The sequence below is a fragment of the Rhinolophus sinicus genome, linkage group LG12 (assembly GCF_036562045.2).
Source record: "Rhinolophus sinicus isolate RSC01 linkage group LG12, ASM3656204v1, whole genome shotgun sequence".
Lineage (NCBI taxonomy): Eukaryota > Metazoa > Chordata > Mammalia > Chiroptera > Rhinolophidae > Rhinolophus > Rhinolophus sinicus.
In genome coordinates, this window is record NC_133761.1 from 11984065 (window position 1) to 12009061 (window position 24997).

General features: G+C 42.6%; 1 protein-coding gene across 2 annotated transcripts in view; it reads right to left on the minus strand.

Annotated features, from left to right (window-relative positions):
• The window catches only part of FER1L6 (fer-1 like family member 6), a 132986-nt gene extending 115188 nt beyond the window's left edge, over nt 1-17798 (minus strand). For both annotated transcript variants that reach the window (XM_074316372.1, XM_074316371.1), the window contains exon 1: nt 17511-17798. In XM_074316372.1, the coding sequence (XP_074172473.1) occupies nt 17511-17533 (23 nt within the window). In that variant the 5' untranslated portion in view covers nt 17534-17798. The remainder of the gene's footprint in view (nt 1-17510) is intronic.
• Nucleotides 17799-24997: the final 7199 nt, after the last annotated feature.

The window sequence follows — 24997 nt, forward strand, 5'->3', positions numbered from 1 at the left end:
CTAAGAAACTTGCCTACAGCCACACAGCAATCTGTTGCGGAAATCCAGTGTCATTGTGCTCTGTTTGGGACCTCCCCCCTGATGGCCCAGGGCTCTAAGAACAAGCAGAGGAGAGCATCGACAAGGGCTTCCAAGGGCTCAGACTGCAACAGAAGGCGCGGGTGGAGCTCAGCACCAAGAAACAGAGCATGGGCCTCACCTTAACCAGCAAGGGCTCCGGCTTGTGCCCAGAAGCACAGGTACTCACTAACTTCTTGGACCCGAGGCAGGTCAGCAGGGCAGGAGGCGCAGAATCCGGCATAAGTCTTGGGAGGAGAAAGGCTCCAGTCTAGAGTGCAGTGGCCCCGTGAAGCGGGTGGCAGGCTGCCCCATCCCGAGGGGCGGTGCCTCTTAGGAAATGCCCTTTCTGCGTGTGTCTACCCGGCAGCTCCCTGTCTCTGAAATTCTGCGCCCTCAGCTTGGCGTGGCCACCAGAGCCCAAGACTCTAATCAGTAAACACAGCAGTTCAGAATAGGTCCTGAGAGGAGGGGCCACCAATGTGTTTTATTCCATGTCAGGTGGCCACAGGTAGGGCAAGAGGCAAAAGAGCCCCAGCTCCAGACAGTGCCAAAGCCTGGGGAGCTTTCTAGCCATCATCCAGCCATCCACTCATTTTCACCATCCCCAGCCCATTTGTACTGAGTGTTCATTGTTCACTAATACTAATACCTATACCAATAATAATAGTAATAAACATGCATTAAGTATTTTACTTGGGGCCAGTTCTAGATGCTCTCACAAGAATTCTATTTAAGTCCAACAACAGCTCTCAGAGGTAGGCACTGTTATTGTGCCCAATGTACGGATGGCAAAACTGAGCCACAGAGGGGCTGGTACGTGCTGGGATTTGAATCAAGGCCATGTTACCTCAGAGCCTGTACTCTCAGGCCATCTAGCCTGCTGCCTCCACTCTGTGACATTTCACTGGAACTTGTGTTCTGATGCTGCTTCAAAGATATCAAGTTGATAAAGAAGAAAGATGAATAAAATTACAAGAAGGCATTTTGCCTCCGAAATCACTGCCCATAGGGGGTTGAATGGTGGCCCCCCCAAAAAGACATACCCATGTTCTGGAAACTGAATGTGCCCTTATTTGCAAAACAAAACAAAACAAAACAAAACAAAAAAACAGAGAGTCTTTGCAGATGTAATTAAGTTAAAGATCTCAAGATGAGATCATTTTGGATTACCCAAGTGGGCCATAAATCCAATGACAAGTGCCCTAATAAGAAAAATAAAAGGATAAGACACACAGAGGGGCCATGTGGAGACAGAGGCAGAGACTGGAGTGATGTGGCCACAGCCCAGGAACGCCCGGGGCCACCATAAGCAGGACGAGGCAGGAAGGCTTTTCCCCTAGAGCCTCCGGAGGGAGCGTGGTCTTGTCAGCACTTTGATTTCAGATTTCTGGCCTCCAAGACAATGAGAGGGTACGTTTCTATTGTTTTATGCTGCCAAGTTTGCAGTAATTTGTTATGGCTGCCCTAGGAAACTGACATACTGCCCTTGGTCCCTTCCTTTTGCACTTCTTGATGGCACCACAGGAAAGGAAAGAAGGTTCGGTTTACTCTACTAAGCACCTTTGTATTTCAGACAAGATGCTGGGCGCGAAAGGAGGCCTGAGACGAGACTGCTTCCTGGGGAAGGCTGGGACATTAACACCTGCAGGCCAGGCCGAGGTGTGCAAAACACCGAGGGAGGAAGGCTGATCCCCAGTGTGGGGCAGGGGGTAGGGGAGAAGGTTTTACAGGTGAGGACTGAGCAGGTTAGACAGTAGTTCATGAGGTAGCCTCCTTCAAGACCCCCAACGGAGCCCTCATTATCCCCAAAGAAATGGGCCTCGGCTCAGGGGTTCACAGATGGAGAGCAGGTCTCAGAGTGCATCGCTCCTCCCATGTTTGGTCATGGTAGATTTGATCCCAATCAGAGCAAAGATCGCCAGAGACCACTGAGTCCCAACGCGACAAATGGGCAAAGTGATTACTACGGTCGTGAAGCGATCTGAGGTCGCACAGCGAGTCATGGCACTGTCAGCGCTGGACCCTTAGCTCCTGTCCCCTAACCTAGTGCCCTTTCAAGGGAACCAAAGCTCCTCCCCTTGTTTAATCTGTTCTTTAAAAAAGAAGATCCTGTGAGACTTGCGTTCTGTGCTATTTCAAAGATGTCAGCCCCAGGGGACCCAGGGGACCCAGGGGACCCAAAGTGTGCTCTAGCTAGAGTATAAATCCATCCTCTTAGAATTTCAGTTTAATCTAAATTAATTCAATCTAAGTTAATTTCTCCATTTGCAGAATGGTGCCCTTACCATGAGGTTGTCCTGTCCGATTCAGATGCAGCACACATCTAACAGAACTCACCTGGCTACGCAGTAGACGTTCAATAATACACGTTTGTTGGTTATTCATTCCGTGGAAATACTGAACAGACAACCTCCCAGCCTCATTTCCCTGCTTCATCTCACGCTGCTCACTCTCTCTGCTCTGACCACACACCACTTGACCGAATACGCCCCTCCCTCTGGGTCTCTGCTCTTCTGTGAACCTGGAATCCACATGCCCTCACGCGCCTCCTTGCCCAGGTAACACTGCCCCATCCTTTAGGGGTCATTGAACATCTCATTTTCAGAAAGACCTTCCTTGACCCTCACCCTCGGGCTCAGCAGCACCCCAGGTGCCCAGTACTTTTCCCTTTCATCATTTATCATAATTTGTAACTTCATTTTATGTGACATTTTTCATTAATGTTCACTTTCATCAGTGTTCACTTCCATCCTTAGACAAAAAGTTCCAGTGGGGTGGGAAGTCTGTCGAGCTGATTCACCATCGTCTCCCAGCACCTAGCACATGGTAGACACGAGTAATTCATTTGTTGGTTCATTCCACAAACATTTGTGAGCAAAATGATGAGCTGGTGCAAAGAAATGTAGGAAGAAGGAATAGACAGAACCACCAAATAAAGGAGCTACAGTTGATCCTTCAAGAAGTGACCCAGCTACACATCACCTTTACGACTTCACTGACCCTCTTGCTGCGCTTGTCCCCTGACTAGGACTTCCCCAAAGTGGGGAGAGGATGATTCGGTAAAACTCAAGGTCATCAACAATGTATCCGGTAAATAACTCTGGAAAATATACCTCAGGGTGTGATGCTGTACAGTTATCTAGAATGAAGTTTGGGAATTGTCTTTACAATTCGATTAGCTTTACAATTATTTTAGGAATGCAAAAGAGAGAATATTGCAAACAAGAAGGTTGTGAAACTTTCCCCAGCCCTCCCCACTCTGGGAAGAATAATACCTTTTACCATGAAGCCGCGGCATTGGTTCCAGATACAAGGACAGATCATAGCCCCAGAAATCCTCTCCACCTCCCCTTGCTTTGCCTCCTGCCACATAATTTGTAACTTCATTTTATGTGTCTACAATCTTTACCCCATGTACAGCCTTAGCCATGGAGTGTTTCCTTGGAGAAGTCACAACAGTTGCTATCATAATGCAACAAACATCTCCTGAGCACCTACTGGATGCCCTGTACTGTGGAAGGGCCTGTGGGATATCCAAGGCAGGGACAGAAATGACAGTGCCCTGTAGTCAAAGAACACAATGGCATTCTGGCCGCTAAGACACTCGGAAAGGCTTCAGCCAACTCATAATAATAATCTCTATTTCTAGAACGCTTCATGGATTACAAAGAACTTCCACAGGCAGCTATGTGTCACAGCAGCGATGTGGGGCAGAGAGGACAGGTTTCCCCCTGTTCAACCTCAATCTTGAAAAAGAAACAAATTGTCTCTGCAACTCCCTACCAGCAGGTTTGACCGTCTGTAGGGGGATTTGTAAGGGGTTCTTAACCCGGATCCTGCTCTACTCACTACTTTTGTCTTTGTGACCCAAGGAGATTTATTTTCTCACAACAGGCATGTGCACAGTGAGGGAATTTCAGTGAAATCAAGAGAGGTCCAGACACACAAATCCTAGGTCATATTCTCAGTAGCCACCCCTCCCCCAATCCCGTGAACAGGAAGAGGAGGAAAAGGAAGGGACTCTTGTAAACGACTTCTGACGAGGCCTTTCTCAAATAGCTAAAACCAAGACTAGTCAGAGCAGCATGTACTTATTGAGCTAAGTGCCACCATGTGCCAGGCTCTCTGCCAGGTGTTGTGCATGAACCATCGCATCTCATCTCAAGGCAGGCCCTGAAGTGGGTGCTAGCGTCGGCCCTATTTAAAGATGAGAAAACTGAGGACCACTTGCTTAGGACCACTTACTCACGGTTAGGCTCTGCTTCTCATTCTCTATCTTTAAGGCCCAGAGCAAATGAATGGCTCCTTCCTCTGCCCTCCAGAGGGCATTTATGTAACTATTGATGTAGGTATAGGTATGAATAGAGCTGTAAATATGACTATAAACACCAATAAGCTCTTATGGCATTGTTAGTTGATGTATTCATATACCACAATTTATTAAGTATCTTTATAGACATCAATGACATATGAGACAAAAAAGATGAAATCAGGGAGGGAGGGAGATGTAGTTATAAAAATATAAAAGGTCAACACAAGGGATCCTTGTGGTGATAGAACTGCTGTGTATCTTAACTGTGGTGTTGGATTCACAAACGAACACGGGTGATAAAACTGCGTAGAACTGAATATACACACATACACGCACAGACACAAATGACTACAAGTCAAATTTGGGAAATCGGAAGATCAGTGGGTTCAACCCATGCCTATATCCCGGCGTGATCTTACAGTAGAGTTTTGCAAGAAACTTGGTAAAGGATACATGAGACCTCTCTGTAGTATTTCTTACAACTGTGTGTGATGTACATATCTCAATAATCTGCAATTATCTCCATACAAATTTCAATGAAAAGAAAAAGAAAGAAACCGATGCCATCTAGTAAAATAAATGTAACATGGTAGGCACAGGCCCGGGGGGAGGAATGACTCAGGTGTGTACCCGCGTATCTGGTCTACCTGACTGTGGTATCAGTAAGGGCGGGGCCCGTGTCTCTTATAATGCCACTACCCTAGGGAGAAAATGACTAAGCAGGTAGAGTTCCCTTTCTTGTTCTCCCTCTTTCCAGTTCCCTCACTTGACTATATTCCATGGTACTGACCATCCAAAGTTGTCTAATGCACCACTAGCGTGTTTTCTCTTCTCTGCATATTATCCATCAAGGGCAGCTCCCAACATCATGTTTTCGGTCACGTTATAAATGACAGAGGCCATTGGGGTAGTAGAATTGCAGGGTAGTAGAAGACCACAAGCCCTAGAAAGTGGAGATCTGCCTCTCTATTTACCAATTTAATTTTTCCTTGACTCTGGCTTCCTTCCCAGAAAAGAGGAGAACTAGTAATACTTTGACACCTACTTCAGGGCTGATATGAGCTCTGGCAGGTAAAAAGAGCTGGTGTCCTGGAAAGAATATAAGACACTGGAACCAGAAGAATTGAGTTGGATTCTCAAAGCTGCTACTTACTGGATATGTGACTGTGGATAAATCACTTAATTTCTCCAACGTTCAGTGGATAAATCACTTCATCTCTCCAATTTCTCCAATGTACAAACAGCTATAAAACTCATTACGCTTCCCTCTCATGTACGTGGAAACTCTTTGAAACCCCAGAACCCCAAATGAAGATCTCTATAGCCCTGCACAGTTCACCACTGCATGAGCCTGGCACTTCATACATGTGCTGAAGAGTGGGTGGAAGAATTAAATCGTGAGACTCTAGTGAAACTGTATTCTTTGTTCCAATCAGCTCTTAATACCTCTCAAGCCAAGAATGTGGAATCTTCCAGAAGATCTCTATCCAGGACTTCTTCAGGGCCCCCTTTCCTAAGGCCACTGGTAAATTCCAACCTCATAATTAATCATTGTGTCTGTATTAAGTCACCCTTCACTTTCCTTAGGAACACCTTCCCTGGGTGTGTATTACTCTTTCTAGATTGCTGTTCTCAATAGTGAATCAGCTTAAGTAAATGATGACTGCTTTAAGAGTAACCTGGCAAATAGTCTTGTTCTACTGATATCTTTTAACAGCTGAAAGGATAAACATATAAAATGATCCTGTTTCTTTGTCATTATCCTCATATTCCAGTTGTAGCAATTGGATTTCTTAGTTGCAAACTACAGAAAACCTTTCTGGATAGATTAAATGGAAAAGGAATACATCAAAGAATATCAGATTGTATTCAGGAGGCCCAGAAAACCAGGCTTGAGGATTACAAAGCCAGGCACAATGCCCATCTCATACCACAGATGGCCCCTGAGTAAACCCCACCTCTGGATACAGATAGTTCAGCTCAATCACCACACTGAAAATCAGAGGGTACTGCCAGAGCCACTCATATTTCCCTCTCTCAGAAAAAAGACCTATTTTCCCTTCTCCTCACTAGAATGGTTCTATGCTGCACCTGCTTTTTGTTTCACTAGCTGTCAATTTAAAAATCTCAAATGCAAGCATCTGATTGGTGCAGCTTGGGTCACATACCTACATCCTAGCTGCAAGGGAAGCTGTGAATGCAAGTTCATGGCTTTTACCTTGGGAAGAACTTACAAATGGTAAAGGAAGTTTAAAGGTAGAGAGCAGTCAAAAAAGAAAACAAAGGTCCATTCTACCAGCAATAAACAACTTCAACAACTAACTCACCACCAGCCTGCTGTGGTATTAGTTAATCTAAGTAACACTTTTTGCTCCAAAAAGTTGGATGCATAGGATATTCATCTATGGCAAATTTGTATACAAAGGTAAGCATTTACTAAGAATTTGTAGAGAAGATATGATGAGGAAACTGTTTTCCAAATTTCATTAATGGGTAATTTATAAATCAACAAAATCCTTGATTCAAAGTCAAGTATTAACAGAAAAATTAATATTCCTGTATAACCTTTATCATCATTCGTAACAAGTATATAAATAACATCATCCATTATTCATGATTCACATACTGCATCCATTTCAAGAAAGAAAAAAAGAGCAGTGAAAAGAAGTCATCAGACAATAACTTTGAAACAAATAGTGATACAGAGACGTGCAAGGTGGCAGTCAGGAAAGCCCCATAAAGAACAGAGCCTGTCAAACTAATCTAATTCAGCTCTCTAACAAGGCAAGCAAAGAACACAGAGAAGAGGCAATAAATGTGATCTATTTTTCTTTCATTAGAGTTTGGAATTCTACCTTGAATAATGTGGGCATCAATAAAGTAAGATAACATCAGCCAGCCCACCCGCTATTAACCCGAAGTATAACTTTTGAGAAAAGCATCTAAGTAAGATTTCTACTAAGATAAATGTGCTTCCCCAAAAGCCACTGCGAAGAGTCTCAAAATATAGTATATGTATTACAATCAAAGCCCCAAAAGTCAAATTAATAAATCAAAATTAGTCTGCCCTTGGATACATAAGTAAAGAAATGTGCCTTCTATCCATGAATCCTTACAACTCAAAGGTCACTTGGTTTTCCCAAAAGATTAGTACAGATTCTACCACTGCTAAACAGTTTCACTAGAGATGTAGAATGTAGAACAAAAATGTTTTTTCATGAAGCCTCCTTCCTCACTCAACAACTCGATTCACTATGACTGACTTGTCCAATCGTTTCAGACAAGTCATGGGTTTGAATAATTGTTTTGCCCTCAAATGAGATTGGTTGTACATACCTCTTGAGCTGATTCCCCTCCATGTATACGAGGAAAACTAGGCTCCTGACACTTACTGATTTTCTGTGACCCTAAGCAAATTATAAAACTTCTCTGAGCTCCTGTTTTCTTACCAGTCAAATGGGGCCAATATTGGAACATATCCCCTAGAGTATCATGAGTATTAAATCATTTCATATGCATAAAGTGCTTAGAATAGCACCTGGCACAGAATAAACATTCAACAAATGTTGTATATGACAAGCCCCAAATCTTTGGAGCCCAATGTGTTATGAAAATTCAAAATCTTTCTGATTTTAGAAAGAGAGTATTAAATAATCTCCCATTAGAGTCTGAGCCAGCATTCCATAATCAAATATATTAATATTTCTATAAAATATGTGAATATTCACATTAACTGGGAAAAAGACAATAAGTAGCCTCATGTCACGTTCAACAACAAAAGCACATGAACCAAAATTAGAGAAAACATCCAGTTTTCAGGGTTTATGGATTTAGGAATTATGAGTAGGGGCTTGTGGTCCAAGTGTGGCTATTCACAGATTGTATTCTGTACCATTTCCTCATTGCATATCTTGTCTGTTCCTTGCAGTCTTTCACATCTCCCGGGTTGCTGACCTAGCACTGTGTTGCCTTTTTACAGCCTTGACCTTAACTTTGATAAGAGTCCCCTCCGCTACTATAACCTGACCTTACATCCTGCCCAGTCTAGCCCTCCCTCTGAGGACCTTCCAGAGCTGAGCCCACTCACCATTCCCCCGGTGTACACTCTGGTCACCATGCACTGAACCAGACACTTTGGCTTGGAAAACTGAATGGGCCAACTATTTTCAGGGCATATGGACATAACCTTTGTCCCAGAATCCAGAGGAAAGCAAACCATCTGGATTACTAAACATAGTCCTAACCTACCCTCCCAGGGTAGTCATGCAAAGAATGAGTAATGAAGTCACAACACAGATTCTCTCTAACGTCCAGGAATGTATGACGAGCATCCCAAGTCTGAGAAACATTCCTGAAGCATCTACCTGTGGATCACCCCCACCTCTCCGCCAAACTGTCATGCTTAGCTATTGAAGTTCTACTCTGGGTGTAGATTTACACTGTATTGTTTTATAAGTGCTGACTGCTATAACTTATGGGGCGACCATGAGAAGTCGCTGGGAACTTTAATGCCTTTCCTGTCATCCCGCAGTGAGACCTGAGCAGGGTCAGCGTCAGCATGGACACATGACCTAGGTGCTCAGACAAGCCCCACGCTTGCCTTATTGCTCTGCTGTTGCCATCTTGAAAGTCCTAGCAATTGCTGAACAAGGGGTCTCACATTTCCTTTTGCACTGGGCTCCACAAACAATGTAGCTGTTCCTGGAGCTAATGTTTCTAAGCAAAGGACTCTACTATTTTCAGAGGGGCCATTCAAATGTGTCTGGGAAAGACCAGACAACCCTATCCGGAAACTGTCTCTAAAGAAAGGTAGATACGCTTTGCAGCCTGGGAAAGACCATCCATTGCAGTACCGAAAGGAAATACTAAAGCTTCTGTTATATATTTTTATTTCATCATTGTTCACCTCTATTTTTGATTGCTGTCCCTTGCTTTTCATTTTTTTCTTCTAGCTCATAGTAACAGAATCGCCAGTTTTCAGCTGGGCACATAGGCACAAACATTACAAAATTGCATTTCCCAGCATTTCTTGCAGGCTGATGATTTGCAGTTGGATACGGCTATGTACTAACTTTTAGCCAATAGGATGTTAGTGAATGTATTGTTGTAACTTCCAGCTTCATCCTTAAAAACAGGGGTCCAGCTATGGAACCCTGGCAAAAAACATTTGCTTGGACCTCTGGCTCAGATAACTTTTCCTCCATCATCATTCTTCACTTAGAGGGCAGAAACACGCAAAGCAACAACCCCTCCATGGGACAGGATAAGATGTGGCCAGGTGGAGAACAGCGAGGGCAAGACAGAATGTTGGACTCCATGGAAATCCAGCTATTGTGTTTTTGGAAACCACACCCAGGCAATGGGACTTAGTAGGAAGGGGAAAAGGGGAGCAGTCAGTCTGGGTTCAAATTCTGGCTCCATCACTTACTAGCTACAGAATCTTCACCAACATCCATGAATACCTACTTCACCGGGAGCTGTGAGAGTCAGCGTGATCAAGTAGGAAACAGGAAGGTGTGCCATCAATATTCAGAGACCCTAAGCTGTTTCCAACAGGTTCACGCCGGAAACACAGCACACCAGCACTCACTGAAACCAGAGATGCTTTTCTTAGTCAGAGGTTTTCCTCTTTTTCCTGTTTCCTTCAAGCCCATCTGCCCTCCAGTGACTCGGACAGAATCCCTGCTATTCCCTGCAGTCACCGATGCCACCTTCTGTCATGTGGAACAAGGGCCCTGCCCCCATTGGACAGCCAGCCCTGAGAGCAATAGATCCCGTAGCTTCCCACACCTGTGGGGATGTAATATGAGTCACCAGCCATTGCATGCAGGTGACAACTTCTGGGAGCAAAGGCCAGGGAGGTGGCAGGAAGCGGGTGGCTATTCCATGTCAGCCGTGAAAAAGCCTCCATGCAAGCAACCTGGAGGCACCAGTTCTGAGGGATTTACTTTGGAAACACCCCAACTTTACCAAGAAGTCATGATACCGGAGGCACAGGGAGATACATAAACTGGCTAGACCATTTCACGATTCCATGCCTTCCTCATTCTGCTGCCTGGCCCAGCCCATCTTGCTAGAAATGAAGAAACAAATCCCTAACAGATGAATTGACTTGCCCAGGCCCTCTCAGCAGATCAGCAACATGCTGCAAGAGACCTGAGTGCATTCGTCTTTCAGGTCTCAGCTCCATGGTGAATGAAGCCTTTCCTGGCAGCAGCATCATCAGTTAGATCTGACCCCTGCCCCTGTGTGTCCCACAGGGCCATCTCATGCCGTCTACCCACCCCAAATTCACCCCACTGCTTGCATGTGATGACATGCCTGCCCCCTAAAAGAGTATAATCCATGAGGATGGCCACTACTAAAAACAAAGCAAAACAGAAAATAACAAGTGTGGCAAACATATGAAGAAATTGGAACGCTTGTGCACTCTTGGTAGGATTGTAACATGGTGCAGCTGCTACAGAAAACAGTATGGAACTTCCTTAAATATTTAAAAACAGAATTAGCATATGATCCAGCCATCCCACTTCGGGGTATAGATCCAAAAAAGTAAAGCAGAATCTCTAAGAGATATTTGTACACGCATGTTCATAGCAGCCTTACTCACAATAGCCAAGAGGTGGAAGCAACCCACATGCCCATTAATAGAAACATGGACGAATAAAATGTGGTCTAGACACACAATGGAATATTATGCAGCCTTACAAAAGAAGGCAATCCTGTTACACACTACAACATAGATGAACATTGAGAACTTACGCTACAAGAAATTATCCAGTCACACAAAAAGCAAATACTAAATAATTCCACGCATACAAGGTATCTGTAGTAATCAAACTCATAGAAACAGAAAGTAGAAGGGGAGTTGCCAGCTGCTGGAGGGAGCAGGACATGGGGACTTGTTTCATGGGTACAGAGTTTCATCTCACAAGAGGAAAAGGTTCTGGAGCTCTGTTGCACAACAATGTGCATCTGCATGACTGAACGGGACACTTAAACATCGTTAAGATCATGAATTTTATGTTATGCGTTTTCTGCCACAATTAATTTGAAGAAAGAGTACAAGCTCTTGACAGCAGACACCTCACCCAATCTGTTTTTTGTGCCCAGTACCTGGAAGAGCAGCTGGCTTTTGAGTTTGCTGAATGAATACATGAATGAAGATTACCTTGCCTAAAACTTTGTCATGAAATCACAGTCCCACAGCAAGGAAAGACCCCCAAGGTCAATCAGTGTATCTACCTATACAAAGCTGAATATTCTCTTCACTGACACTGCAGGAACCCTGCTAAGGGGTCACCCAGGCTCACCATGGATACTCCCGGCCCAGTTCTGACTCTTGGGGCCCAGAACCAGTGTAATCTCGGTTCTTCATGACAATCCCGAACAACTCTCAGGATACTCAATTTCTCATTTAATCTGGACTACAACCCCAGGGGGCTAGACGGTGCGGCCATCGATTTACAGGAAGCAGAAGAGTCACAGGAGGATCCAAGGACTGCCTGGCAGTCTCACACCAGTCGGTACCAGCACCAACCCCCCGGTTGCCTGCTCTGTCCCCCACTATGCTGCCTTGCAAGAGTCCCAAAGGGTCCTTACTCAAGTGGAATTGGGGGGGCCTCGGGGCTGGTAGTAAGTGAAAATGATATCTGTGGACCCCAAGAACGGGACCTGCAACCAGTGCAGTCACGCAGGGACCCAGGCTCAGAAAGGGACCTGCATGTGGGGTTTAATACTCTGTGGTCACTATCTTGATAGTCGTCCTAATTTTGTCTTTAAGTTTGTGCTTTGTAAGTGTCCAATGGGACAACATGACACGTGCCAGGGGCTTAGCGCTTCCACTCACATGTGTCCCTCCCACTGTCTCATCCCTGCCTCCCCACAACAGACTTTTGGTCACCTGCTCCCCCTCCAGGGGACGGACGAAGCCCCAGCAGCCTGTGAGGGTCTACGATGACCCCTATGTCAAGAGAGCATGATACTGAATAACAAATAAAAAACCACCATGGCAGGTCCAGAGAGAGACCACAGAAGACAGGAAGAACTTGCTTCCTGCTTTTTGAACAAGAAGACCTACATTTTCATCTTGCCCTGGGCCCTGCAAATTATGCAGCTGGTCCTGCCCAAGGACATGGGGTAGAGTGTTCCCTAGTTTCTGGACCCCGAGCTCAGATGGCTCCCCCAGCCATCACCTTGCTATGGCAGGCCCCCTTGAAAGTAAGTATCTGCATGGCAGCTGTGGGGTATTGGCTATACCCGCAGGAAGATAGATAGATAGATAGATAGATAGATAGATAGATAGATAGATATATGGAGAGAGAGATATGATTTTTAATTATGGTTTTTAATCATATTTATGATTTTTAATTATGATTTTAATCATATATATATATGATTTTAAATTATGTACTAAAAATAAATTATAGGAAATAAAGTCTTTAAAATGCAGCAGAGGACAAAGTCACGATAAACATCCCCATTGCATTCCCTTGCGGAGTGAACGCTCAGTGCTCAAGATAAATATCACGAATACACGAAAAACTTCAAATTGTCTATGCATTCACACACTGACATGAGCCACAAACATTCCTTCACAAGGAGTGTACTTATTAGTCAACCACAGAGCCAGATTTTGCCATCAACTACAAAACTGTTTATACAAAATTGTTATTTATATATTTTAAGTTCATATACACACCCTCTCTGTGATTTTAGAAAATAAATACACACTGTACAGACACTCTTAACTTAGAGCTGTAGGCAATAATTTTGGAAGGAATTTCTCCCCCAATACGATTAATGGCATATTTTATGTACATGAAGGCTAAACTGCATAATGGTAGTGCAGTTTCCCAGAGATGCATCTCCTTGCAGGGCAGGTTTATACATTTTAAAAGGCAAGACAAATGGACACGTCAGGTGGAGATTCTGCTCAACTGCCCTTGAAGCAGAGGCCAGGTTCTACAATGGACCTTCATCAGATGCCTCCTGGACATTTCTACTTTACGTGAAGAGTGGAGGCAGAGCAAGTTCTCTCCTCCAGAAAAGCCCAGCCTGGACTAGTAAAGGAAAGAGGAAGTCCAGAGAGTGAGCCCAGGCGGATGGTCTCTGAGGACCAACCTCCCTTTCTCTGCTTGGTGCTCCAGCCATGCTGGACCACAGCGCACGACACACTCTCCCAGCCTCCAGCCGCTGCACTACTGAGACTTTCAGGACCCCTCCCAGCTGCCTGAGGAGTTCCTGCTCATCCTCTAACCCCCAATTCAAGTGAGAAGTGTTCTCTCCACCTGCTCACCCCGTCCATCCACTCAGAGTCATCAAGCTGTCGGCTCTTTGAGCAGGGTTCCCCTGGAGCATGTCCCCTCTGAACTGCCACTCCTGTTGAGCCCTGTGTGTTCCACCTGGACTGAGAGCCCACTGATGGCCTGGCCTTGCACTGAAGGAGGACTCACGAAATATCTGTTGAGCTGAAAAGAATCTAGTCCTTCCCTCTGCATTGAGGCAGGGCTCTCTAAGAGACACCCTCATGGATGAGGGTCCAGGCTACTTGTCAGGACTCCAAAGCAAGGTCACTTCACCCATTTTCTCTGAAACTTCTCCCAATACTCAGTGACCCTGTCACTTAACAATATTCACGTTTTAGCTCTCCACTAAACACTTTCTGCACTGTCCTACCAGTGTGCCATGAGATTTAAGTCCTGGAACCCCAGCTATACCTCCAGCTTCCACAACTTCTTTTGTGCCTTAATAGCCTCTGATAGAAACATGAATCAGATTTTAAAAACCTTTGATCTCAGCCTTTTCATTTCTAGGAATTTCTCCTGAGGATGTAATTACACAACTTTGCAAATGGGCAAAGTTGAATATACAAGGATGTTTATTATGGAATTATTACATTAGCCAAAAATGGGAAATACCCCAAATATCCAGCAACTGGAGACTAATTAAATAAATAAAATGTTTATATACAATGGAATACCACATAATCATTAACAATAGCAGTACAGGTATGTATTTATTAAATATAAAATGTGCCACCATACCAGACTTAAAAACAAACTTGATTAGTTTAAGGGGGAAATGCTAGAAAAGGATTCAACTCACAGAATCATAAAATACTGCGATGAAAGAAACTATAGTGATCACAGCCCCTTTTTAATGTTAAATACTTCTTTTCCATCACCCAGCTCATAATAGAACTTTCAGTGTATGTTGATAATGTTCAGAGGAAAAGTAGGTTACAGAACAGCATGTATAATATGATGCAGTTTTGTGAAAAATGTCTAAATGCATTAAAAGAGTCGTGAAGGGATTTTTCATCAAAAAGATGAGCAATAATCTCTGAAAGGTGGGATTTGGGATTAATTTTACTTTTGTCTTTATGCCTTTTTCCGTATTGTTTTACATTTTTATAAAGGTTGTGCATTATTTTCACATTCAGCAAAAGCTGTAAAGCTCTTCTTGTTTGGGGGAAAAAAGGCATCTGGAACAAGGAGGCTCTCATCAAATAGTAGTGAAATGAAAATTGACTCATAGTCCTTTTGGAATTATGCAGGATTTGCGCAAGTCATGAATAAAAGAAGAGCTGAATGTCATATTGCACAAAAATGTCCAGCCTGTTCCCAAGAAGCTGATGCTGCTTTTGACGTGGTGACGACCCCAACATGGTGAAGTCCTTTGCGGTATTGAAAGGCTATGGCTTTCAACGTCTCATTTGACCTTCAAAACCAGATTCATGACTAATTCTCCAAACTGAATTCCCTAAATGCTTTTTTGGTCACCAGTAGGCGACATTTCCAGATTGATGTTGGCATAGTTGTTTGTTGGATGGATAAATGGATGGGTAGGTAGATGGAGGAGTGGATGGATGGATGGATGGATGCATGCATGCATGCATGAATTCTTTTCCCTCTTTTATAGACAATAAAACTGAGAAGCAAAGGTGCAGCAACATGCCTGAGGTGAGTTAGTAAACGATAAAATCAATGGTGGGAATCATGGCTGTACATGGTTCCTTAGTCAGCTCTAGTTTATCCAAAATGCACCCCCAAATCTGTTTTCTTTAAGAAGACATAGTTCAATATCACTGACAGACATATACTTGCTAATCAGAGGTGACAGTCACAACATCAATGGCATGGATATTAACCTATCAAAATGCCACCAGCAATGGCAGGAGTGCATCCTGGAGACCTCCTGCTATGCCAGGCATTAACCCATTAATTGCTAGATGTAAGTGGGTCCTGGTTGTCAGAAGGGCATACAGTAGGCTCAAGACAGGGCCTACTCTCCCCCTGGTATGGAGCTGTTTCATTATTTTCTCAACTAATAGAGCCGTACAAGTACATAATGGCTAGCTATAAGCCCAGCTAAAACCCCTTCACAACACTGAAAACATTGCTACCCACATGGGAAGTTCTGCTCTCTCCACTCATAGCGGAGCCCTTACTCCAGGAATTATCTATCATGCCACTTAAATCTTCATCCTAATGAATTTAATCTGCATGAATGAATAAAATCAAATGCATTATCCTCTTCTCCTAATTATCCTGAGCCTGATTGTGGCAGGGAATCAGGGCAGGCACCTGGAGAAAAACATACCCGCCATGAGAGAGAAAGAATGCACTGAAATAGCAAAAATACAAGACAGCAGCACAAAAGACCAGTTCTTGTCATGAACCTGCTATTCTCTGAACACACGCTTGCAAAATGCATCTTTCTCCTGGGCACCAGGTAAGGTTCTGGCAGTAAGACTGTCCCTGACCTCAGCGTGCCCACAGTCCAGGAAAGCAGAAGGAGAGACATTCATAAATGATGCTGTCTAAAGCATAAAATTCAGAGAGGACAGGAGCGCTATGCAGATTCACAGGATGGAGAGTTTATTTCCAGGAGAGGAAATCTAGGAAGGCTGCCTGACAAAGGTGGCCTTAACCAGGAGGGTCTTCTAGAAACAGTGGCATTTATACTTGGGGAGGAAAGGAAACGTGCCATCAGAGATCAACACAGGCCAGTGTCGAAGCAAACATTACCGTTCAAGGTGTATACCAGCAAAATATGCAAAATGGACATCGTATGTACTTTACTGAACTTGACATTCCCAAATACAGCATGTTTTCTCACCTTCCAGAATGGATGAAATACTTGTATCTCTCCTGAGCCAGGCTCCCACAGTCCCCCGAGTGAGCTTACAACACCCAAATCATAATCATCTATTTTGTTACTACTGATCAATACCACTTATCCATAAACACTCTGAGAGAAACATCTGGTCTGATTTATTTTTTGTGGACCCAGTGCCTGGTAACATGCTGTACTCATAACAAATATATTTAATATATTTAATATAATTATAATTTAAAAAAATGATTCAGCACCCCAATTCTGTACCAGAACCCCAATCCTGTCCCCAGTTTGGGCTGATGATGTACCCACGTAATTCCACCAAGTCACCTTGCAGACGAAAGATACAAATATGCCCAGACCCCTTTTATTCAGGCCCAAACAAAATGAAAAGCCAACGCCTGCTCTGAACCATACGACTAACCTATCCAAGGCCATTATGGCTACAAAGGTCCCGACTGAGCCCCAGCAGAGCTCCCTTAGCAAGCCTGTGAACGAGGCCAGTGGACATCCCTCTTGCCAAAGGACTGGAAAGACCTCACCTATCTTTACAAACTGAGGACAGAGACATTGAGGTAGGAGATGACCAGAAGGAAAAAAGAAACCACAAGCTTATGTCGGCTGTACAGGTTAGTGCATTTAAATAAGGAAAGGCCCTGGTTTCATAGAATAAACACATTTAATATTAACTCTTTATAGGCCAGTTCAAGGAATTAAAAGAAAAAAAACCTTTTAAGGTGTTCAAAATATTAACAATGGTTATATCTAGTGATATCATGAGTGATTTTTAAAATCCTCATAGCTTCTTCAGTTTCCAAATTTTCTACAATGCATGTTACTGACTTATGTTTTTTTTATCAGAAGGGTCTTTGAAGTGCCTGATCAGGCCCAATTATTCCTCCTGGCACATGTCCTTAATCTCCTAAGCTTTAGGTCTCAGTTAACCCTTAAGGATTTTGCAGGGAGACCCTCCCCCCAGCTCCCAGCCTCCTGTTAGGAGAAGGAAATATGTTACTTGGCTTTGGATGGGTTCTCCATTCTTCCTCTTCTTAGTGGCTCCTCTGGATTAGGAACCAGCAAAATCCTGGTGTCTGGCTTTATCCAGATCCTGGGCACCGGCTTCTGGGTGCCAGTGTAATCTGGTGGGTGAGGCTATTCGGGGGAGTGGCTGAAACAACACTCATTGGTGTGCATGGTTATTCACAAGCATCATATTTCCCAGAGCAATCAAACATGCAAAAGCAAACTGTCCGGCGAAGAGTGGATTAATCTGTCAGGCTTCTTAACCGCTCCCACCCAGAAGTATGTACCTTTACTCCCTTCAACCACAGAATTAAAGGCTAAATGCCTTCAAGCCTCAAACTCATAGTCTTCTGAGAATTAAGTGATAAGGGCCATTTCATCAAAAGGAAAACACACTAATAAGATCATTCGGTTCTAGAACAGGCCTGTCAATAGATGATGAAAATGTTCTATGATCTACACATAATCAATACGGTAGCTACTAACTCATGTGACTATTGAACATATTTGAAATGTAACAAATGCAACTGAATGAATTATTAAAAACTAATTTAAATCTAAATGGCCACATGTGGCTAATGGCTGATATTTTGAACACTGCAGTTTAGAATCCCAAAATGTTAACCTAGAGAGGACCCAATAAATCATCTGAACTTGTGATTTTCAACCTTTGCAATTGTGAAATCCATTGTTAACATCAAAGATGTATTCAGACCTTTCTCATATTAACAGCATGTTTAGTATCTGTTGGTTAAGAATATCATAATGACGAAAATTAGCAAAAAATCAATAACATTTTAATTAAGAAAATCATGATAATTAAAATTAGTAAAAATCCAATAACACTTTAAATTGTGTTTTATGACTTACAACAGCATCCTCGTACACATATATACTAGACGTGTGTGAGGTAAGATTTCTGTCAGTCTGCAGACTTGTCTGACGTATGGAATCCCACGTCCTTTCCAATCACTTCATATCTCCCATCGCCATTTCAACGAGTGCACAGCTCAGTGTGGAAACCAACAGCTTAGTCCAACTTCTGGTTTGAGAGAGAGAAAAATGGAGTCCAGAAAAGGAGACCTACCCAAATCACATAGGTGATAAACAGTGGAGTCGGCCTGGCAGCCAGACCAGTGTTCGTTTCACTCTGCCACGAAGCCTGGAAGAAAAGACACAGAACTGGAAACTCACAAGGGAGACACAGCAGGCTAAATTTAAAATATGTCTCTGCTTTTCCCTCTCTTGGGGACTTTGAGGAATAAAAGGAGTAGACTTTCGTAATATCAAAATTAATTCACTTTGTAAGTTATATAAATGTCTAACCACTATGTTATATATCTGAAATTAATATAATATTGTATGTCAACTGTAACTGAAAATTTTTTTCAGTTTAAAATAAATAAATTTACTGATGAATAAATAATTACATAACTATGCCTATGATGTAGGTAAGAGAAAAATAGAACTAGCTCTATTTGTATTTCACTGAAAGTCAATAATTTTGAGATTTCTCTGAAGCTTTCATAACTTCCCTAATCTTTATGGGGTTTGTTAATATCTGTGGATATCCTTCTAGAGACAAGCAAAAGAACAAAAAAGCATCTCTTAAAAATAAACCAGGGATATAGAGAAAAAACTGATGGGTGCTAGGCGGGAGGGCGGTAGGGATGAGGGAGAAGGTGAGGGGATTAGCAAGCACAAATTGGTACCCACAATATTGCCACAGGATATGAAAGACAGTTTGGGGAATATAATCAATAATGTTGTAAAGATTTTGTAGGGTATCCAACGGACACGTGTCCCATTAGGGAGACCAGCTCAGGGATGATGTAGATGTCTGACCACTGCAGTGTACACCTGAAGCTGAAGCTGAATAACAATGAATGTCAACTATAATTTAATATATATAGTCACAGGATGTGGAGCACAGCATAGGGAATAGAGTCAATGGAATTGTAACAGGTATATACGATGTCAGAGGGGTAGGAGGTTGGGGAAAGGGGTTATCACTTTGTGAGGGGTGTAAATGCCTAACTATTATATTGTGTAGTACACCTGAAACAAACAAACAAATGAAAATAATAATTAGTGAGGTGCATTACAGTGTTTTTAAATTTTTACAAATATATATAATATCCAACTTAATAGAAAAAAATAAAAATTAAAAATTAAAAAATAAACCAGGTGCATGAGCGACTTTCAGTGACAGCGAGCAGGATACAGAAGAACGAAGGTGTTCTCTTCAGTTACAACGGCCACCAGGTTCACCTGGAGGAAGAGCGGGGTCTCCAACCTGGGGCTCTGACTCCCATTTTCTTCCTATTTTGATTATGCCACCCTGCCTCCAATATCGTGCATGCCTGGCTCTTCTAGATCACTGGGGTTGGCAGGAAAATTTACTGTAGTTAGTTCTAAGGATTTAGTGTAATCAAGCTCTCAACTTTACAGGCTTCTTTCTCCCTTTGGATCGCCATAGCTTTTTTTTTTTTTTTTAAACTTGACCACAGAAACTGCAACCCTGGACTAAATCAAGACACTAATAATTAATAAGTACAGAAAGCTTGGCAATTTGCTTCACTTCTCTCAGTCCCAGTTCCCTCACCTGTAAAATGGGGATAAAAATTCACTGCATAGCCACATTGAGAAATTAAAAATGATTCTCATAAATCTTTTAGAAGAGAGCTGGTAGAAAAAAGTCAATGCTATCTCTGAGATAGAGAGTATTGCAATTAATCATCCTTGTACATGTGTGTGTCTTATGGTAGACTATAAACTTTGTGAGGGCAAAGATTTTGCCTTTGTTGCACAACCACCTCATACCCCATAGGTGCAAAGCTCTATAGGTGCTGCACAGGTGTGTGTGGTGGTTACAAATGTCAGCTTTGACATCAAACATACCAGAGAGGAAGGTTATCACCTGGCTCCAGTATTTATTAAGCTTCTTTTTTTTTAATTAACACATTTCTTGATGTCCTTGGGTCTCCATTTCCTCATCTGTTAAATGGGTTTATTCCATTAACTTGTAGTTTGTGCAAATTAAGAAACTGGACCTATATGATAAGCACTCCATAAAGGCTGGATGTTGTGAGCATATTAATGTGTCATCCCAGCTCCCACCTAGGTGACGTACCGTGTAACATTCATGCTAGAAGTGGCTGATAAACTCGACTCTGGGGATTGATTTTCAGTGAACTCCCTTATTTGTCCACCTCATGCCAAACAGCTTCCCCACTGTCAATAGAAGCCAGAGGCAAACCACCATAAAATCAGGGTGTGCTGCAAAGCAGATGTCACAGCACACATGCCAGCTGTTCCCTCAAGAAGGGTAAATTTGTCCTGTAATTCTCTAGAACGAACTCCTGCCTATTTGCAGGAGTGCATGGGAATGAAAACAGCTACACGCCAGAGACACAGCCTAGTGGAGACACAAGCCACGGCTCTGAGAGTCAGAGCACTGAGTTTGAGAATTTGATCTCACCTGACTAGCTGTGTGCCCGTGGGCAGGCCACGCGACTGCTCTGGGCCTCAGTTTCCTTTCCTCTCAACAGAAAAGGGCCTAGACTAAACAATGTCCGCGGATCATTGCCGTCCCTGTTTCAGCGTCCTAGGATGAGCTAATTAGGCCAACGGGAAGATGGGCACAGAATGTAGAGCCAGAAAGGCCTGGGTTTGAATCCCTAGCTGTTTGACTTTGATCACGCTTCTTAATCTCTCTGAACCTTGGTTTTCTCATGAGTAAAATGGGGATAAAAACACGGCTGTTGGAAGATATGAGATTGTGAATACCAACTACAACACTGCACCTGGACCACTGGAGAGTACAGTGAGCGGTGGCAGCTGTGACTATTATTACTGTCGTTATCACTGCCATCATGATAATTATTAATAGTGTTATGTTTCTTTTAAGAAGTTAAGGCCCCAAACCACTTTATTGCATAACTATCATAGGCAGTCCAACAGGAATACCAACTTTTCACTAGTGATTTGTCTAGAACTAGTCAATTTCCTTCTCCTACGTATGATTGCTATTGCTTTGCAACGCGGTCACCTTAAACTTTTCATTTCTAACATTTTAATTATTTAACAACAAACAGTATAGAGTAGTTTAGTCTGAGGAACTTCACATATATTATTACCTCATGGAACTCTTTTCATCATTGCCATCGTCACCATCACATCTCCATCTTTCAACACCTGGGGTTCTGCAGGGCCGAGTGTCTCACCTGAGACCTCATTGCCCATCCAACCGGGAAGTCACAGGGTCTCCACTTCAGGTTAAAGCTTCTGCCTCTGAAGCCCACGATTATTCCACTTCATCATCAACTTCATGAATGAATTCAACTGTTTTCTCACTGTCATCGACTCGACTAGTCATATAACATCTTCCTTTTTTTTTTTTTTTTTAAAGCCATGGCCCTTCTATGTACGTGGAAATTGAAAAACACAGCATTTTAAACATATTTAATCGAAACGCCTGAGTCTATCCAATTGTGTGCCAGCTAACTCAACCCCCTTTTTTCCCCACTAGAAGACATTTAAGGGAATTTTAGATGGCCTCCGTTTTAAATGCTAACACTTCACACAAATGTATTCTTATTTCAGGTGAATAGAAGCAGTGTTTTAGTAGTCTTTTGGTGATCAGAAAGAGCCAACTCAAGTGAGTGGTGAAGATTATTTTAAGGATTCCCACTTAAGGGAATGATATTGAACAAAATAACAAAAGTTGTCATGGCCTCATAGAGAACAGGTCTGAAAGCCGGTTCTTGACCTAAAGTAACCCCAGCAATGCTGGATGCAAAACGTCCTGGATCTAGTGGTCTACCATCTTACCACCTTCCTTTTACCATCTACCATTGGCCTTGTGGTCTGCCATGCTACTCATTTGTCCCTTGTGCCGTTGACCGGATGCCTTACTCTTTAGTTCCTCACTCAAATTCTCTGTAGAAGTTACATTCTGACTCAGCTAATTACCGTTATTCCCATTTGGAAGAGTCGTTTTGATACCAGGGCACATTCTAGACCACTGGTCAACAGATGACTCCTCAGGTAACTGGGTCAGACATGGCTTGAGGCATCAAACATGGCTGCCTTGGGTTGAGCCCTCAGCTAGTGTAGTAGGTGGATCCATTTTATTAGGAGGGGCTCTGAGGCACAGCATGTGCCATGAGTGTCACTGTTAACATCACCAGAGTAAATTTTTCCTTTCCAGATGCTGTTATTGATTCATATAAATCTAAAAAAATATATGTCATTTTTTTATACATAATTTTTCATGTCTCCATATGTTTCTAAAGTCCTAACTGATGTGAAATCCCCGAGCTGGCTATAGTAACACCAATAAAAATCACTTGCATAGATACATTCCTTGATAGTGGTGGCTGCTCTTCCATGCCCTCTGCTTTTCTTGATTGCTATTGCATCCCCAGTTAACAGGACATTTATCATTGTCACTATTTGACAGAAGAAAAGCTACAGTTTAAGAGAAATCATTTGCCCTAGGCTGCAAAACTAGTTAGTGGTCAGTCTGAGCCTTAGACTTCAGTCTCCTAAATCAACATCTCCTAAATCAAGAAATAAAAGGCAGCCCTTACTTTTAGTCAACCACGGATTTTTTCTGACTGTTGTTATACCTCACCAAACTCGTTCAGCCTTGGTTCAGTCCCTCATCAGCTCTCACCCTGGCTCGCTACAGCACCCTCCTAACTCACTTCCCTACCCTCACTCAACAACCGTTTCTGTTCCTTCCTCCGTATGCAGCCGGAGAATTCCTTCTGAATCAGAGTTTTCAACAAATCATCTCCACGATCACAGGTTCCTCACTGCCCACACAGTAAGGTCTGAACTCCTTCAGAGTGTGTAGTGTTCAGGTCTGGGGAGATCCAGCTCTATCCATAACAATGTATCATTTCCCAGTAGTGCCCAGTATCGCTTGTCTTGCTCTTTAGGCTACAATTTTCAGGGATCCTCGCTGAGGAGTGCAATATTACCAACAGCAGCACGTAGCTCCTAGGGAACTAGGGAACATTCCTCAATGGGAAATGATCCACAATGCCCTTACATTTGTATAAATCTGAGCGTAGACTCAATATACTTGATGTATTATGCTGATTCCTTTCATTGGCAACTAGATGGACACTGAAACATTGCCAACAGTTTCCTTTTCTGTAGAAATATTTAATAATAAGATATAATTTCATTTTCAAAACACTAACATTTTCAGCTTTACTTGAATAATTTTGACTTCGAATTTGGATAATCATTCATTGTACTTGTATTCTGCTTTTTAAAATAGTTTTGGATATTCTATAAGAAAAATTACTATGAAAACATTGTTTTTTATTTTTATGCCTACTTGAAATGGTATTTTCATTAAAATATATTCAAATCTGTATATTTTGAACACAAATGCAAGTTATTTTTTTTTTTATCTTTTAGCTCAGGCATGTACAAATAATGACCTGCAGGCTGAATCCAGCCCTCTACCCGCTTTTGTAAAGAAAGTTTCACTGGAACAGAGTCGGCCCTTGGTTTATGTGTGTCTACGGTTCCTTTCCTGCTCCAACAGCAGAGAAGGTAAGACAATTGGCTCATACAGCCTAAAATATTTATTATCTGACCCTTCACAGAAAGTTTGCCAAGTCCTCTTTTACTGTCACCAGAACACAAATTATGTGAAACTCTTGATTATAACAATAGCTAGTGAGTTTGCTGACAGGAAGCCAAGAAAGCTCAATGTAATTGAGGAAATAACTAGCTTGCTGTGTGTTACATATTCTTACACTAATTATTCATGCAAACATGGCTGGTCTGTCAACAAAATAGCTGGACATGTAAAGTCAGCATTAAATTCAGCTGTATTGATACTGCGCCAACTTTCAGTCCTGTAACAACAATGGCTTTACCCAGATACTTTGCTGCTGTCGTGATGAAGGCAAGTGTCTCCAGGTATGAAGATAGAACATATTTTACTGAGCGGTGTGTAGCTTGATTTATAACCTTTAAACCTTTAGCCATGTGGGATGCCAGTCTTCATTTGTCAACTGACCCCAAACCCCACAGATATTACTGGCAGGTCTAGCACTTTCCACATGTTGCCTCACTTCACTAACAGAACCATGAGGTAGAAAAGACTGACCCCATTTTTCAGAGAGGAAAACTCAAACCGTCTGAACAGAGAAGAGATGTGGGGGTTTTAGAAGAGGAAGTGTGTGCATCAGCCTAGAGCTGGTGTTTAAAATCATTGTTTTCTACCTAGTTCAGATACTATTTTTACACAGTGATAACCATGAACGTGGCTTGTATGTCTTTAAGAAAGAAAACAAACAAGATGAAAGGGAAAATATCAAGATCAAAGGAAAAAAAAATAGAAATTTCCAAATGGGAGACTCACGGCCTTTCAGGCAAAAAGAAAAGTTACAAGTAACTGCCAAGACACATCCTTCCAAAAAAAAAATCTTTCCAGATTCGAAGCAGAAA